Raw genomic sequence first — 16,692 nt, 5'->3', positions numbered from 1 at the left:
TGACTTACCATCCCACTCAAATATAACCATCTGAGACTTCCTCTACAGTATTTCCAAACTGAGACTCATGCTTGCCCAGACTTTGAAAATTGCATACAATAAGCTAATTAGAGGTGAAATGCCACCACACGTGTGGTCCTACTGTACAACTAATTAGAGGTGAAATGCCACCACACGTGTGGTCCTACTGTGCAGCTGCGGTCTAAGGAGTCCTTTTCTGTCTTGAACCTGAAAGTACTAAAGGAAAATATGATAATTAAATGTAACCTATAAGATCTGCTGCAAAACTGTTATGAAAAGGAGCACTGTCTGTTCCAATTTAAAATATAAAAGAAACAATCCCTAGACTCACTCTATCACTGAGCTACATGTTAACCTCTTATTAATTTTTTAAATCACTTGCATTATTATTGTGGGGGGGTGCTTGTGCCAAGGCACATGAGTGGAGGTCAGAAGAGAACCAGTTCTCGCCTTTCATGCTTATATAAGTTACAGAGATCTAGCTCAGGTCATTGGGCTTACAGAGATAGCAAGTACTCACCCTCTGAGCCATCTCTAGCCTTCCCAGGCCCCTCCAAACAGTGTGTTAAGGACCAGGAAGCAGGTTTCTGCTCTCCCTACTTTCTCTTGCCCCGCCTTACTAACGAGTAATCTTTTTCACAACCCATTTATGCTGATTCCATCAACCTTAGCCAAACTCCAGAACTTCTCTGGGCTGAATCCCTGCCTGTGTCTGGGACTCACCAGTCTCATTACTGGGAATATTACGTGTGCCAGTGACTTTCCAGCTTATCTTTGTTCTAGCAGTGTGCCCACTACACACAGCATCTGCATCTAAGTATTCCAGGAACCTCAAACTGACATTATCAGTTCACTTCTATTCAGCCTTATTTATTCTTCCCCTAGGGTGCTTTCAGTATCCCCTCTACCTAAAATGCAAGGGTTCACCTCAAGTCTTCTGTTAGTCTCTACATCCAATCTGCTAGCAAATCCCATTATAATTCCATTGTGTTCAGCACCACACATCTCCCAAGTCTTGGCTATTCCTCACTAGACAAAACTATTTCCTCACTTCCACTTTTCTCCATTTCATATCAAATGAACAGTGCTCAATATTCGATATGGACCCACACTTAATATAAACACTAGTAACTCCTAGCAAAGACTTCCCTGTCTTACTAATCTATCACCTGTGGAGTATTCAGTCAGTCTCTATACTCCTACAGGCACGAAGACACTTAAACCAGCAAGAAATACAGAGCACGGAGGTCTTTGGAAGAGACTTCTGTCACGTTCTCTATAAGCCAGTGTTGTTTTCCTCTGCTCTGAGCAGCCTGCAGCTGCTCTGAGCAGGAGACCCTGATGGCAGTGGAGTGGGTTCTGATGGGTCTGCAGCAAAAGATCCGGAGAGCTGGGGCATGGTCAGAGCCCTATATAAGCTACCCCTGAGTACAATAAATTGGGCATTCTTCTATCAAGGATGACCCGTGTCCCCGTCTGTCTGTGTATGTTTTTAAATTTTCAGCCTAGTTCCCATAGCGCGTAACGAGTAGAGCGCAGAACAGAACTGGTGGAGTTTTACAGGTCAGAAGACATATTCTCTTTGTATTCAACTAGAGTGGAAATCCTAGAAATATTGAAGCTAAAGGGTAGTTCTTACCACAATATTTGTATGGTGATACAAAGTATGGTTATGATGATGAATTGACCATAGAACCCTCAGACATTTACTCAGTAACTGAGAAGTCATCAAGCAAATGGTTATTCTGAACCACATCAAATGGCCTGGCCCCTCTTTTCCCCCTAACACCTTGCTCTCCTTCCCTCTTTAACACAAACAAACCAATGGATAAGTTTTTTAGGTACAGATCCTTTTGAAATTCTGATGGAGATAAAATTTCTGTAGGAGAAACACTCCCCTCCCCCAAAAAAGTTATGGCATTCAATCCAAAGGATCCTGGAAGTTTCTAAGGCATGCATCCTCAAGCTACAATCCTCCATCCTCATTCTGCTTCCTTCCAAGCTGTCTTTTCAATATTTAGAAAAAGCCATTCTAACCATTTTATAGGGAGGTTAAAACATGCACATATAATAACATACAAATATAGTGTGTTTATATTTGCATATGACCTAAAAGAACATACAAAAAGGAAGAACAACAAAAAAAACTAGAGCCAGGAGCTGAAACACATTAGCAGGAGGGCAACACTCTGCACTGGCTAGCCTTTCACTATTTACCCACGCTATTTCAACTAACAATAAATCCAAAGTATAAAACTTTCAAAGACCTGGCATAAAATCTGCTTTCTAACCCTTCCAGTCCCTGGAAATTGGCTCTATAAAGGTCACCAGGTCCATTCCAATTCTGATGTAGTCTTTACCCTCCTTGATTTCTCCATGCTTCTGTAATACTACACTTTCCTGACTTTGTTCTTACCTTTGGGAAAGTTCTTGTCACTTTTCCACAGGATTTTTATTCATCTCATTTGCATTCTGCAATATGAAAAAGTACCTTTCCTATTTGTCTAAACACGAGGCACAATAAATGACAAATGACAAACTAGGGTAGGAATCTTCACATGATGAATTTATGAGAGCCCAAGAAACACAGCTACTGTAACTCCATCAGCTTCATCCCAACCCACAGGTTCTCCCTTGTCACCAACCATCCCATGGATAACTTCACACACACATGCACATAACAAAATACCCTGAGCTAAGGCAACTTAAAAAGGGTTAATTTAGCTCACAGTCTTATTTACTGGAGAACCTGAAGCATGGGGCCAGCACCCTGGTGTGGGCCTCAGGCCATCACAACAGGTCAAAGTAGCGGTCCACAAGCATAAGGAGCTTGTACAAACAGAAGCAAGCGGACAGGGAAGGGCTAGGCTTGGGAACAACCCACTGCAATACGAATGCCTACAAAATCTACAATGTTCCAGAACCCTGGCATTAATCCATTATAAAAGTGGAACCCTATTACTTAAACTTTCCACCCTCAGAATCACAGTACCGAAGGCCAAGTCTCCAGACAAGAACCTCTAGGAGACAAACTGTGATCAGAATAGACCAAAGCCACGGTTTTAGAAAGTGTTGATTCTCTCTCCCTGTCACCAGCAGGTACCTAAACCTACTGACTTCTTGATTCTCCTCCTTCTATACCTCAGGTCAAGGCATTAATTTAGGTCCATTAATTTATGGACTAACATGGCCCAATTAGCTTGCCTAAGTCCAGCTTCAGGCCTTTCCAATCGATCCTCCAGACCGCACACAAGTCTAAACTGAAGTGCAACTACCCACTAACATAAGCTTTTTTAAACCTTACAGATGTTGCCCTGAGCTACACTACTGAGCTATAAACTATATGTCTGATAACTTTGTGAGAATAACTGAAGCAAGTGCCTTCTCTGTGTGTCTGGGGATCTAGGGTACGGTCATACAGTCCCAAGCCTATGCCTATAAATCACAATAACTTACTAACTATTCTTACTACCCAAGATAATTTATGAGGAATTCAAGACGGTGGATCTGACACAGAATTGACTGCTAAATAAATAAATAAATAAATAAATAAATAAATAAATAAGAAGCTTCTATTTCTATCTTTCAAAGCACCAAGTCTGAGCAACCAGAAGAAGGCAGTGAAAGAGCTGTGTCTTTCCAAGGTAGTGGCGTGCTGTTAAGTTAAACTCGGAAATGGACTTGTCCCAAACAGTAATTATTGTAAGGAATATGCAAAATTTATCATAGGTCATATTAACACCGGGTTATTTGCACTTCATTTCTAAAACATTTATATTACAGCATTAAACAACGAAACATGAAGAATTTAGTCTAATGTAGAACTGAACAGAAGCAAGCTCCCTAAGTTCCCTAAATATGCTTTGCATTCACAACCTATTTTACATGTAAAGCTAAGATTTCGTCTTTTCATTCTAAACTGTGTTGTCCAACAGAGTAAGCACGAAGCACACGTAGCCACACATTAGCCACATGTGTGGCTATAGCTAACAATTACACCCCAGCATGCTCCACTGTGAAAACACTGCCATCATTTCACCACATGCCAGTTGGTCACTTTCACACTACTGTGAGCTACCTGCCCCCATTAGCTCCAGAGACATCTTCAGTAATCTACTTGGTATTTCAATTATTTTATCACCTTGAGAGATGGGGATGCCTACAGATAATTATAGCAGTGCCAAGAAAAATCAATAAAGAACAAGAAACCAAGAATGCAATCAATTTGGGGGGGGGGGTGTTGGTTAAGAAAAAAATTTGAGAAAAGCAGAGACAAGTACAAGAGCTGCAGTGCGTGTGAACCCAGAGTCAATGCCCACTCCATCCTACTTGCCCGCTGGAACGTAATTAAACCCACTCTGCAAAGGTCCTCCAAGCAGTCTTTCCAATCACACTTGAAAATACCCATTAGCAACAAGCTCTTTAATATAGAAGACATATGTCAAGATCACAGTTTATGGTTGGTCAATCCTGTTTAAAACCTTACTTCACTGACTATATCCCCAGTTTTATTTTTTTTAAACTTAAAAAAAATGAGTAATATACTTTAGCCAAGCTAAATCTCATATAGAGACTCCTGTTAGCTACATTTGCCAGTAACTTTCTTTATACAGTACTATCACTAAAAACAGCATTCAGCTAACTACACCACAAATATGTTTTCTGACTATAATAATAGTGCTACTCCCAAAGGGAGTCTGCTTTTCAAATTGTAACAACTCCCACTGTAGTTACCTAAAACTCAGATCAAGGCAAGACCAGGCACCACAAACTTCACACAGAATGTCAGAAAACAATGAAAATGAAAGGCACCTCAAACTTGTGTTACATGAATTTATTAAATAACATTTATTACCACTATAAACTTCTAGAATCAGGTGGCTAGTGAATCAAACATCAAGTGTTTATTTAACAGGCTATTATGTGCAAGGTTTGGGGCTACTGTACAAACAAAGCCAACCAGAGTCCCTGCTCCCAAAGAGCTCACAGTCTAGCTGAAGCACAGGCACAAATGCAAGGGCTAAGCACAGCAGTCACCAGGGAGGAAGGGACAGGATTCCCAGAGACGCAGGCAATGGAGCAGAGCCTCAGCTGAGGAGTTCGCCAGATGGAGGGGGAGGGGAAGCACATTCCAAGCAGAGGGAGCTGCACAGAAGCAAGCAGGTCCTGAAAGTGCATGCCATGCTGCCGTGATGAGCGTCCAGAGCAACTAGAGCAGAGAGATGCACACAAACTAGAGACGAATTAGCATTTGGTTTTTAATGAACCACAACTGTCAGAGGGTAAAGCTTTAAACTGCATTAAATGAGGCTAAAATGTGACTCTGGGAACAAGAGGAAAATTTATAAGCATTCTCGTCATTTCATAAACAGTTAGGTCCTTCTGTAGGTACACAAGCGTTACTGTGCTAGAGTTTAAAGGGGCAGTTTTAGAAAATCTTAACTGTCGTGTATACACACGTACACTAGTGTGTGTATATGCTTGAGAAAAGGAAAAGGGCTTGCGTCAGAAAGCTTCCTAAACTGAACACTATGCTAAGCAGGGTAGCGTGCTGCTCAGAAAGCTGGCTGCAGTTTAGGGAAGGAAAGGACAATTTAGGAGGGGGGAAAAAGGAAATAGCAGAGGTCAATATTTTGCTAAATGTTTTTATGTAAACCCCCACTTCATTTTCACAATAACGCTATGGGAGAAGTTTCATTACCCTCTCCAAAAGGTCTCAGGCCTTCAGAGGCTTCAACCTCAGAAAGTTGTTTATCTGTATCAGATATTACACTATGATAGATTGTATCAGCTAACACAGAGCACAGCCAGCTCACCAAGCACATGCCTGCCGGAGTGCAATGTCTGGTTCCTGTCTGAATGCTGCACTCCTGAGGGTCTGGCAGGGTTACATCAGTCAAATCCTATGAATGAAATGACTCTGCTTTCACTCTATTTTACAAGACTGTCCTGAGAAAGTGGAGATGGTGACGCACAGACACAGGCTCCTAAAATACATAGAATGAACACCTTTAACAACTGATAACAAAGTCATTAAAACCACTGGTTTAGGCATCAGTAGTGGTGATGTCCTCCTCAACTCCCGACTCAGCACTAAGGGTGGTCACTACTTAGAGGAGCCATGTAATGAGTTGTCTGTGGGTCATACATGGCCAGTTGTTCTTGGAAGAATAGAACCTTTTTTTAAGACACTAAAGCTTTAATCAAATTAAATTAATATATCCAAATATGGCTTGTTTATACTGCTATATAATAATCAACCAAGCAGTTCCAGAAAATTAAGGGCTAGGGAAACAAATCTGATGATGAAAACAGTAATGTCTGAGTCGACATCGTCAACATCAAAGTCAGAGTCACACTGCCCTCCTGAGACTCTGAACTTCAAATTACTATGCAGTTACACATGATGCGGTAATGTTGCCTCTTTTTAGGAAACAGAAGAAATATGCTTTTAAAAAACCACAATGTATATACTACAGGCTGGTAGTCTATCGACACACTGAAACGTTGTTTTCTACTGTGTACAATCACACTTTCTCTGTTCAAGCATTTCCAAATACAGAAAAATACATCCCACTTAAGTTTTAAAATACTCTGTAGTGGGGAGAGAAACTCAGACAACGGAGATCTCGATGGCACAGGAAACACGTCTGGAGAGTTTAGGAAGTGCACGTCTATGCTAGAGTACAGTCACCAACCTTGTTCTGATTCAGAGGATCATTCCGTAGTCTCTGCTTGTTCTTCTGTAATTTACTAGGCATCATCTTGCCAGTTCTGAAGTCAAAACTGCTGAGGTCAACGGCATTTCCCAGATACCTTGCCAGCTGAGGTTTACTTCTGAACTTCTTACCACTCGGACTAGAAGAAAAAAAAAGTTTATTTGTACAAAAGGAAATATCAATAGCCTCTATATAGCCCTTTTAAAATGCATTCCTACATAACCTTTTTTAAAAGTAATTTCTGTTCCTGATTATTACAAATTACAATTACATGTGTTGGGTTTCATTTTGGAATTACTACAAGTCTTGAAGAAACTTCTTAACTTTCTGTAGAAAGAGAAAGCGTATCATTCAATACAGCTCTCCCTGGTGCACACTGGAGCACACTGCATATGCTGCTACAGATTACAAAGTTAACTGCCTGAGAGCTGAGCACAGCCCATGCAGCACACTCGCTACAAGAGTCTGCATTCCCATCATCTTCTTTCCAAACTGTCTTTTGAAAACACTGGTTTATGCACAATGTCAAGAGCTCAGAAACTGTTAAAGTCAGTAGCTAGTTTAAAACATGAATTTGGACTCCACATAATCTGGCATAAACTTATAGTATCTATAATAGAAAAAAAGAAATTATGATGTGTAAATGCTTCTACTAAAACTACAACTAAAAAGAACAACAAGAACATCTGTGAACCTATGTATACAATTCTGACATGACTTTTGCTTGACAAACTGTCTAAAATAAGCACATCAAGTGAGCAGGTTATATTTAGGGATATAAATGTATATATGCATGCAATAATAACTAATGAAAAAAGAAGCCATGGATTTGAAGGAGAACTGAGAGGAATATATGGAAGGATTTGGAAGGAGGAAAGGGGAGATATGTTGCAGTTATAATATAATCTCAAAAGTAAAACTTTAAAAAGCACAGAGCTCTAAAGAGAAAAAAAATTAAGTAAAATAAGCCTATAAAAATTATTTCTTTTTAGCCAGGTGTGATGGCACAGGTCTGGCCTGTAATTCCAGCACTTAAGATGGAGGCAAAACGTCAGCTTCAACTACAAGGGTACTTCTAGTCTAGCCAGGGCTATGAGACCCTGCCTCAAAAAAAACCAATAAATAAGTAATTTACTTCTTATAAACAAGAACCGCCAAAGATGGGAAACTGTAAAAGTGCCAGAACTGCAGAGAACAGACTCCCTAAAAAGAAGTTCTGTGTCATTAATCTGTAAGAAATTGCTTTTTAGGGACAATATCCCTAAAGTCTTATCTAAAAACTTTTATAAACCAAATAGCTAGAACAAACTGTGACTGTTTCTGCAGAAGAAACCCCTTAGAACTTCAGAAAGCATTTCACAGAGGCTGGCATGCTGCACCTAGAATTTAACCTTGCACTAACTAGTCAAAATAAGTAAAACATAATTCAACAAACAAAGAACTTTAAAACACTGGGGAACAAAACAATACAACATTACGCTGGACTGAACTAACTTCAGGCTCAGGTCTAAGAAACAAAGCATGTCATCTGTCACATTGCATGGTATTCTGTCAACACAGACTCCGGATGGCTGGAAGACCTATTAACCTTTGTTGTTCACAATACCATGACTTAAGTATTCTTGGAACACAATTCAAAGTTTACAAAATTCAACTAACGATGAAAATTACAACCAACACCAACCAGACCATAAAAGTAAAGTAGCCAAAACCAAAATCCAGTCTGGGAAAGAAGATATGATCACACACAGACTATCACAAATCCAAATGAATTTTACACTGGAAAACAGGCATAGCACCACAAGCGAAGCCATCAGGGTACTTTCAACACTGCCTCAAGCTCGATCATCACCATCAACCACATGCTTCCAATCTTTGCCAGTGGTGTCACTGCCCATGTAGCATCTACTCCTCCAAGCTGGATGAACACTAACAACCCTCATCTCCCATATTCCTCCGCCACCCATCCAGCACCAAATTCAAATTCTCAGATTCCCCAGCGGTGACAAAATGCCTTCCCCTCCTTAGTACATCATCAAAAGAACTCAATCAAATTTACTGTTTGCAGACTTTATCCTTCGACATTGGTATCCTAATGTCACTGAAGTATGCCATGTACCTTTGATTCCAAAGGTATAATCTTTCTTTCCAGATGGGATGAACCTGTCAATGAGATATTATGTCCTTCAAGCCCACCTAAATCGTCATGTGCCTTGTTATTCTCCAGTCCAAACGAAAAACAATTGCAGTCCTCTGAAATTTTGTTTCATTACAATTCCTGTATGTTTCCTTGATTCCAATATATTTCCAACAATCAAATATTATAAACCCCTTTTGATAAACTCTCAAAAGTCATTATACAAAGGCAACCACTGAACAAAGTAACTGAGAGCAAGAAACCTATCAATTGAGTAACAAAGAATGTAGTTTTCTTTTGCAGGCATGCTGGGATGAATCATATACTTAAAATTAAAAATAAAAATCTCACCTTTAGTCAGTTTTACTACATAAATCTTACTAAATCACTCAAATTAATCTGAAAAATTTATAATTATTGTATTTATCAGCCATTTATATGATTATGGTTTTAACTAAGCTTGAATACCCATGAAGCCCTTGTTATCAAATAGTCATGTGACTGATAAAGAACATCCTGATAAACCATCTTTAACACATAGTGAATAAGGGAATGAAGCGGGGGGGGGGGGCGGAAAAGGAAGCTAAGCCAGTAATGCATGCTGTGATCTCAGCTACCTAGAGGCTGAAGCAAGAGAGAGTCCAAGCCCAGCCTGGTGGCTTTAAGAAGGAAAGAGGGATATAGCTCAGTAGCAGGATGCTCACCTAGCATCTACAAGACCCTAGGTTCAGTATCTCCAGTACATAAAAAAGAACAAGAAAATAATCTTTCCACAAAATAAAATGACAATCCTTAATCGAATATCCGCCTAAAGATCCTCTTAATGCAATAAAAACTTGAGCTCCAGTGTGGATCTTCTTTCAGCTGACTTATTTTCAGAACTTGAAAATATTCAGGCAGTATAACTTTTACCAAAAAGATAAGCACCACACTGCTTAGCATGTGGCTGAGACAAACAGAAAGTCATTTTGGGAAGAACCAATGAATTTCAAAGTTGAATGTGCAAGAGGTGTTTCCTTGTGTGTTAAAAGTCACTCTAAAAATATGCCAGTACCTCAGTGTCAAGGCTTCCACAGAGCAAAACTCACTAAGGAGGTTACTCTGGACACTTCTCCTCAGACTCCAGAGATGTAAATTCCCAAGAACAGGACTTACTATCAAGACTATTCTGGGTTGCAAACACAGTTCAGGGGTACAGAGCTGGCCCAGCAAGCACAAGGCCCAGGATGAAACTCTCACATACTTATAATCCAAGAAGGGTAAAATGCAGAAATTTGCAAGATTAGCAATATCAAGTGGTGCCTCCCAAGTTCTGCTTCACTCCTGTCATTCAGACAGGACTCTGCAAGGCATCTTGTAGATTGTGCCATGCAGAAACTCCGGACAAGCCACTGTCCTTTCAGTAACAAGCTTCAAGAAAGTAAACCTGCCTGCCCCAGGGAATTTGAACACCAGGGACTTTGCTGTAGGAGACAGGGACATACAATAGGAGGACAAGGCCCAAGAGAACAGTTAAGTAGGAAATGTGTTCATGAGATTCACACCAGTTGCACAGCAGCGCTGAGCCTGAGTGCCCGGCTGAGCACAGACAGGGACTACATTCCCATCACCCTCTAAGATGACTACTCCCTGTCCGCATCACAGAAATACTAGGACTTGCAAAGTGACTAAGCTTTTATTCTAAGATGTCAATTACTTATTCTAGAAATATCAATTCATAACTTAAGTTTACAGTATTTTTTTAACACTAGTAGATTGGTGAATAGATTAGTCATTTTCAGTTTGCTCTGACCAAAGTAATGAATACTATCTCAGTTTCAACCACAGAGAAAATTTCCCTGTTAACCTACCCCATTCCTGAACTAACTTGCAATCATGCACTTAATTTATGTTATCCACTATTTAAAAACCAAACTATGAGTCAAATCTCAGTTCATATGAAGACATTCCATCACTTGAACCCAGCCTCCTTTAATTTCTGTCAAACTGCTTAAAGTGACTGTTAAACATAACTCCATGTTAGAGATTCTTAAATATAACTATCCAGAAGAAATTTTATGTAAAAGAAAATCTAGAAACTGTACCTGAGATACCAGAATGCTTAGTGCCATCTACATTTCTGTCACATTGTGAACCCATCTGGAACCGTCATCTCCTGAGCAGACAACTGCATTCTACTGTGCCACCCTGTCTCCACAGACCTACAGTGTGCAACTGAACCCATCCTCTGAAACCCCTCTGCTAACAGCAGGACACATGCTGATGACAAGTGAGCTACAGCGTTAGTAGCTGTTACAAAGACCACACAATCCTATCTTCAAGGCCGTTTCTGACAGATGAGCTGCGGGCATGGAGTCACTCCAGTGAAATGACACACAGCAGTCTGTTAAGGGACAGGGCCTCTCCGAAGGCAGAGTGCTAGTATACTGATGAAGAACACGCTCAGAACCACAGGACTACCCACCACGATCAAGAACTTTCTAAGGAATTAAGGAAAACCCTCACACACACGAAACTTCTATATACTTGAACACTGGAAAAGATTAACCGAAACCTCAAGCTTCTAAAAGAATACTTTTATGTTTTTAAATGTATGGGCATTTTGCCTACATGTACTGCAGACGAGTACCACATGTCTGCAGTGCCCTTGTCGCTCCTGGAACTGTAGCTACAGACAGCTGGGTGTCACCATGTGGGAGCTGGGAAGGAAACACTGGGCTCTAGAGGAGCAGCCAGTACTCTTAACCACTGAGCATCTCTCTAACCCTTAAACTTTCTAAGTTGTTTCTTTACCCCACCCCTTTAATTTGTTCAAACTTGAGTAAACATTCAAAGCAAAAGATTTCTGTAACATTAAAAACAACTCCCCAAGAAACCAAATTTTATCTGAAGCTAAAATGTAAACCTCGAATTATCTTTTGTACTTAAGTATAAACCCTAATTGTCAGAAAACTGCCAAATAATTTTTTTAAAAATGCATACTCCCGCTTCCAAAAACAGTGTGCAGTGACAGGAAGACTGACTCAGCTATTCCTCACAGCTCCTCCGCACCCCTGCACGCGCACTCGTCCCTAAAATGAACACTCAGAAGCCCCTGCACAACATGCCCCAGTAGATTGCTACCGACTTTCATATTATTCTCCATGCCTGATCGGTTACTAATCACCTTTGAACCCATCCTGCACATGGCTACAGTCAACATGGTCTTAACCACCTCAGGTCACCATGACAGACTATCTGCAAGCTTTTGCATTCTAAAGTATCCCAATGTCCATCCTAAAGCAGGGCACTTGAACCATAGCTACTCTTTAAAAGCCTTCAACGTAAACTTAGTTTTTAGAATATATAAGTACATAATTTTATATTTTATGTAAGTTTAAATAAATTTAAAATATAAAACTAGTAGTGTTCAGTGGATTCTCCCCATTAGCCCTGCATCTGAGGCTCTGTAACCTGGCTCCTTCAACCTTTCAACCCTACTTTCCACTTCTCTTACCCCATGACCTTTGCTCCAACCATGTTGGTTAATTCATTTTGTCAAGATTGAGCTGAATGACCCATCTTTTACCTGGTCTATAATGCAACACTCCCAACTCCAAGATCTCCTCTGGAGACTCCTATTTTTATGAACCTAACATCCTCTGTCTGCCATGAAGACCCCACAGCCCTCACAGTAAATGTGTTTCCCTCCTCTGAACCCATGGAGAGAGCACCACTGTAGCAGGAATAATCATGATGTGACTGCTGACTTTTCTTCTTGTTTTGCAACACTGAACTATGTGTGGTTATAAAATTTCCATGTTTCAGTCTTACGGCCGCAAGCAACTCACTGAAGAAGTTCTTTATGAATGAAATTATACTGCATTAAATTTGCTTCAAATACTGAAGGTTAGGTCAGGGGTAATAACCTGGAATAGGGCCTTCCCAGCCACAGTGAACTGTAGCCTCTGCAACTGTGAGCAAAAAGAAACTTCATGGTCTCTCCTTACTGAATGAGTTGCCTATTTGGTTACCTGAGCAAGGACAGTATTAATCCTTGTGTCGAATATTCTGAGGTTTGTGTGACAAGCAGACCCACTGATAAGTGGACAAACAAGAGCATGGGGAAAACTGTGGCTTGTTCCCAGTGCACCACTGTTGGGCCCAGGATGTGGAGAACCATGCTAGATCTAATCTTACACCCAGCTGCCTCCTCTGGAGACTTCTATTCAGATCATTTGTAATTTTTATGGACCTCAGCAACACCTGAGTCCTGCTCTTTTTAGTTCAAGAAAGTGAAGCCAGACAAGAACGATAGTGTGTGCCTTCAATTCTAGCATTTGGGAGGCACGGAGATGGGACTGCACGACTTCAAAGCCAGCCTGGGATTATACGCCTAGTACCAGGACCAACAAGTGCTGCACAGAGGGAAAGGAGAGGGCGAGAGAGAACAAGGTCCTAAGAAACCCTATGAAGAGGAAAGTATTTCAGAAACACAAATGAAGGATCACAAGGCCAATAAGAAAATTACTGCTTTATGGGTTCAAATGTGGCAATGAATTTTTTTCAGAAACTGTACCAGTGGACCCAGTAGTTTAACAAACCACACCCTTTTTGAAAACATGTTTTGGATGATAATATATGAACCGCCACAGCACTATCTCAGTAATCCTGAAAGAAGGCGTAATTACAGTGCTTAACTGGCAACCAGAGGTGCTTCTATTACACAGTTTCAAGACGCAGCCAAAACATATTCCACCAAAACCTGAGGCTTTCCCTGGGCATTAATAAGTGTGGGGCACACCCTCAGTAAATAGGCATGGCTTAGCTCAAATTAATCTCCCCAGGAGCAGGCTAATTCGGGGGTCAGTAATGTTAGAGTCTGTGTGAACAGCTGGGTGATGGTGTTCACATTACCAGCAGGAGGGTTCCCGCTCAACCTACCATTAGCAGACATTCTGAGCTCCTGGTTTACGGCAGGTACCACGTGGACACCAATGTGTAAAACTAAGGCCTAAAAGTAGTGTGAACTGAGTTTCACTGGTCCGTCACACAACTAAAGAAACTAATGCGGTACAAGCTTCACACTGTACTTCATGTGTCCATAGTACAGCCTCTGAAGAGTGTCACAGCAGGCAGCTTGTGTGTGTGTGTGTGTGTGGTGGCCAGGAGGCGGCGGCTAGAGAACACCCTCTAAGATCAGTCTCCTTCCACCGGGTGGGTGCCAGGGATCAAACTCAGTCATCAGGCTTGACAGCAAGAACCTGTACCTGCCAAACCATCTCACCAGCTTCTAATGTTGTGCTTCTAGAAACAAGAGTCTCATTACATTAACCAGGCTGGATCAAATCTCCTGGGCTCAAGTGATCCTGTCCCCTCAACTTCCTGAGTAGCTGACACTACAGGCATGCGCAACCACACCCAGTTTGACTTTTGAATTTCTTTTCCAGCGATGTATCCAAAAAAAGAAAAAAAAAAGAAAAACACAAGCTTTTCTATAATGCAAAGTTCATTTGAATAAATACATCATTCCAAAACCAAACAAACCATATCTCAAGACAAGTTCCATAAGCGATGAAATACAAATTCTACAATGCTCAACTGAGAATGGATTCAATCTCAGATACAAAAGACTCCTGTAGAATATAACTGTCTCTCAGACATCAGCTGCAGTTCACAAAGCCTGTACAGCCTGCCTACTAGAAAAGGTAACAGTAAAACAAACCCTAAGCAAAGAAGAACTGTAAGCAGCATTAAATGAAACAAATGTATCTAACAGCAGCAGCCTTTTAATTTCTTGTTTTGTTTTTCAAGACAGGGTTTCTCTGTGTAAGCCTGGCTGTTAGGCAGGGAACTTGCTCTATAGACCAGGTTAGCAACTCTGCCTGCCTCACCTCCTGAGTTCTGAAATTAAAGGCGTGGGCCACTACATCCAGCTAGCAGCTACTGTTTTATTTTTAGCAACATCATAGCACTGCACTGAGCAGTGATGGACAAACTGAAAGCCACACAATCACCTTCATACTTGAAGCTTTCTGAACGCCAGGCCTGCTGGTACAGAACTGTGATCCCAGGGACCCCGGGGGCTGTGCAAGAGCATCACCAGCTCCAGGCAAATTCAAGTCCAGCTGGGAAACTCAGTGAGGCGCTTGCCACAAAATTTTCAGAGGGGACAGGGGAACAGGATGTAACTCAGTTTATAGTATTCGCCCAGCGAGTGCAAGGAATAGATTCAATCCCCAGCACTAAAAATAAGTTGTCTCAAACAAACTGAATGAGTTGGAACGCAACACTTTTTTTTTTAACTTCAAGTGCTGAAAAGAGTAAGCAAATCATTCCTGCATCTGAGCATCCGGCAAGAATGTGTTCAGGGTCTGGCGATGCTCTGAGGTGGCAGAACACTTGTCTGTAGATGGACCAGGCCCTGGGTTTGACCAACACCACCAAGGAGAAAGGGAAAACAATATGCTCATATCTATGCGTACATCAGCAGTAACTACACTCATGTATTTTGATGCATGCTTGTACACAACTTTTTAACCCCTTAAATGCTGTTCACATATATGAACTGGAACTACTATACCCAAGCATATTTCCCCCGCGCCAGTTGAATGACCAGTAGGAAAAAATTTTCACGTTATTCCAGCTTCTGAACGACTAAGAACTAGTTCCCAAACACTCAAATATTACACTGCCTGAAAACCGTTCCTCCAAGCTACTGAATATAACATGTTTGTACTCAAATGATAAATGGGAAGGTGTGGAGGAACATTTAGTTTGTTCATAATCCCACTGGTATCAGTGGCCACTGACCCTTTCCTGAGCTTGCCACCCATCACAAACGAAGGGCGTCAGCAGTGTAACCACAGTACTGCAAGATGACATTCAAGTGGAAAACCCTGAAGCACTTCGGCTCTATTTCTCAGCTGTACTCCTGGCTCGCACTTGGGGGAAGCTCATTACTGCAGCACCGCAGCACCTCCAGCCTTCCCTCACAAGGCCAACAGCACCCTCTCCCCAGGTGAGATCCAGAAATGTCTCCAGACACTGCCCCATGTTCACTGGGGGAACAAATGTTGGTCTAGGAGTCTGACAACTTCCGTTGTCAAAGGACTAAGACGGACTGCCAGGCCAAAGCATTCCACACGGCTCCTGGAGTCACAAATGCCGACTTCTAGGTGAGACCTCCCTGGATCCTACAAAGTTAACTGAAACTTTCTTCCTGTAGATGGCTAATTCTTCCACACGGGCACGATTAAACGCACTTCTGATGATGAATCTGGGACATGCTGGGACAGGAGCCAACAGTGACTGGTTTTAGAGTTTCGATGAATTACACCTTCTTTTAACCCTTTCGTGGCCTAGCTAACCATCCTTTCCATTAACCCTTCGTTCGCAAACCATTTTTCCCGGAAGTCTTCTGCAGAACGTGCCTTCCTCACCTTTCAGACACTTGTACCCCTCACTCCACTGAGGTCTAACCTCTGCCAAGGGCCTCAGCACCCCCTCCCCATACCAGCTCACCCGGTCCTTGTCATATACCTTCAGGACTCTGCTCTAATCCTGCAACCCCTGACCAGGCCAGCTCGTGACCCCTGACCCCTACCTGACCCTGCACCCCCACCCCACCCCCGCACCCTCAGAGAGATACCTGAAGTAGTAGACATCGCTCTTGCCAGCACTGAGCCCTGATTTTCGGATCACTTCCTCCTTCTTCCATCCGGGGGGGAGGGCCGGGCAGTCCATCCTCTTCCCGCTTTCCGTGGCCCGGGGTCCCCTGGGCCCCGGCCCCGCGCTCCCCGACGGGAAAGGGACAGGTTCCCGCCGGGGGGCGAC

General features: G+C 41.9%; 1 protein-coding gene across 1 annotated transcript in view; it reads right to left on the bottom strand.

Moving 5' to 3' along the window:
* The window catches only part of Mbd2 (methyl-CpG binding domain protein 2), a 54,098-nt gene that overhangs the window by 36,910 nt on the left and 496 nt on the right, over positions 1–16,692 (bottom strand). Inside the window, exons 2-3 of the mRNA XM_026783374.1 lie at positions 16,508–16,691; positions 6,720–6,879 (exon numbers count right to left, since the gene is read on the bottom strand). Coding sequence (XP_026639175.1) covers positions 6,720–6,879; positions 16,508–16,691 — 344 coding nt within the window. The remainder of the gene's footprint in view (positions 1–6,719; positions 6,880–16,507; position 16,692) is intronic.

This window comes from Microtus ochrogaster, chromosome 18, assembly GCF_000317375.1.
Source record: "Microtus ochrogaster isolate Prairie Vole_2 chromosome 18, MicOch1.0, whole genome shotgun sequence".
NCBI lineage: Eukaryota > Metazoa > Chordata > Mammalia > Rodentia > Cricetidae > Microtus > Microtus ochrogaster.
This window is presented reverse-complemented; position numbering and strand designations above follow the sequence as displayed.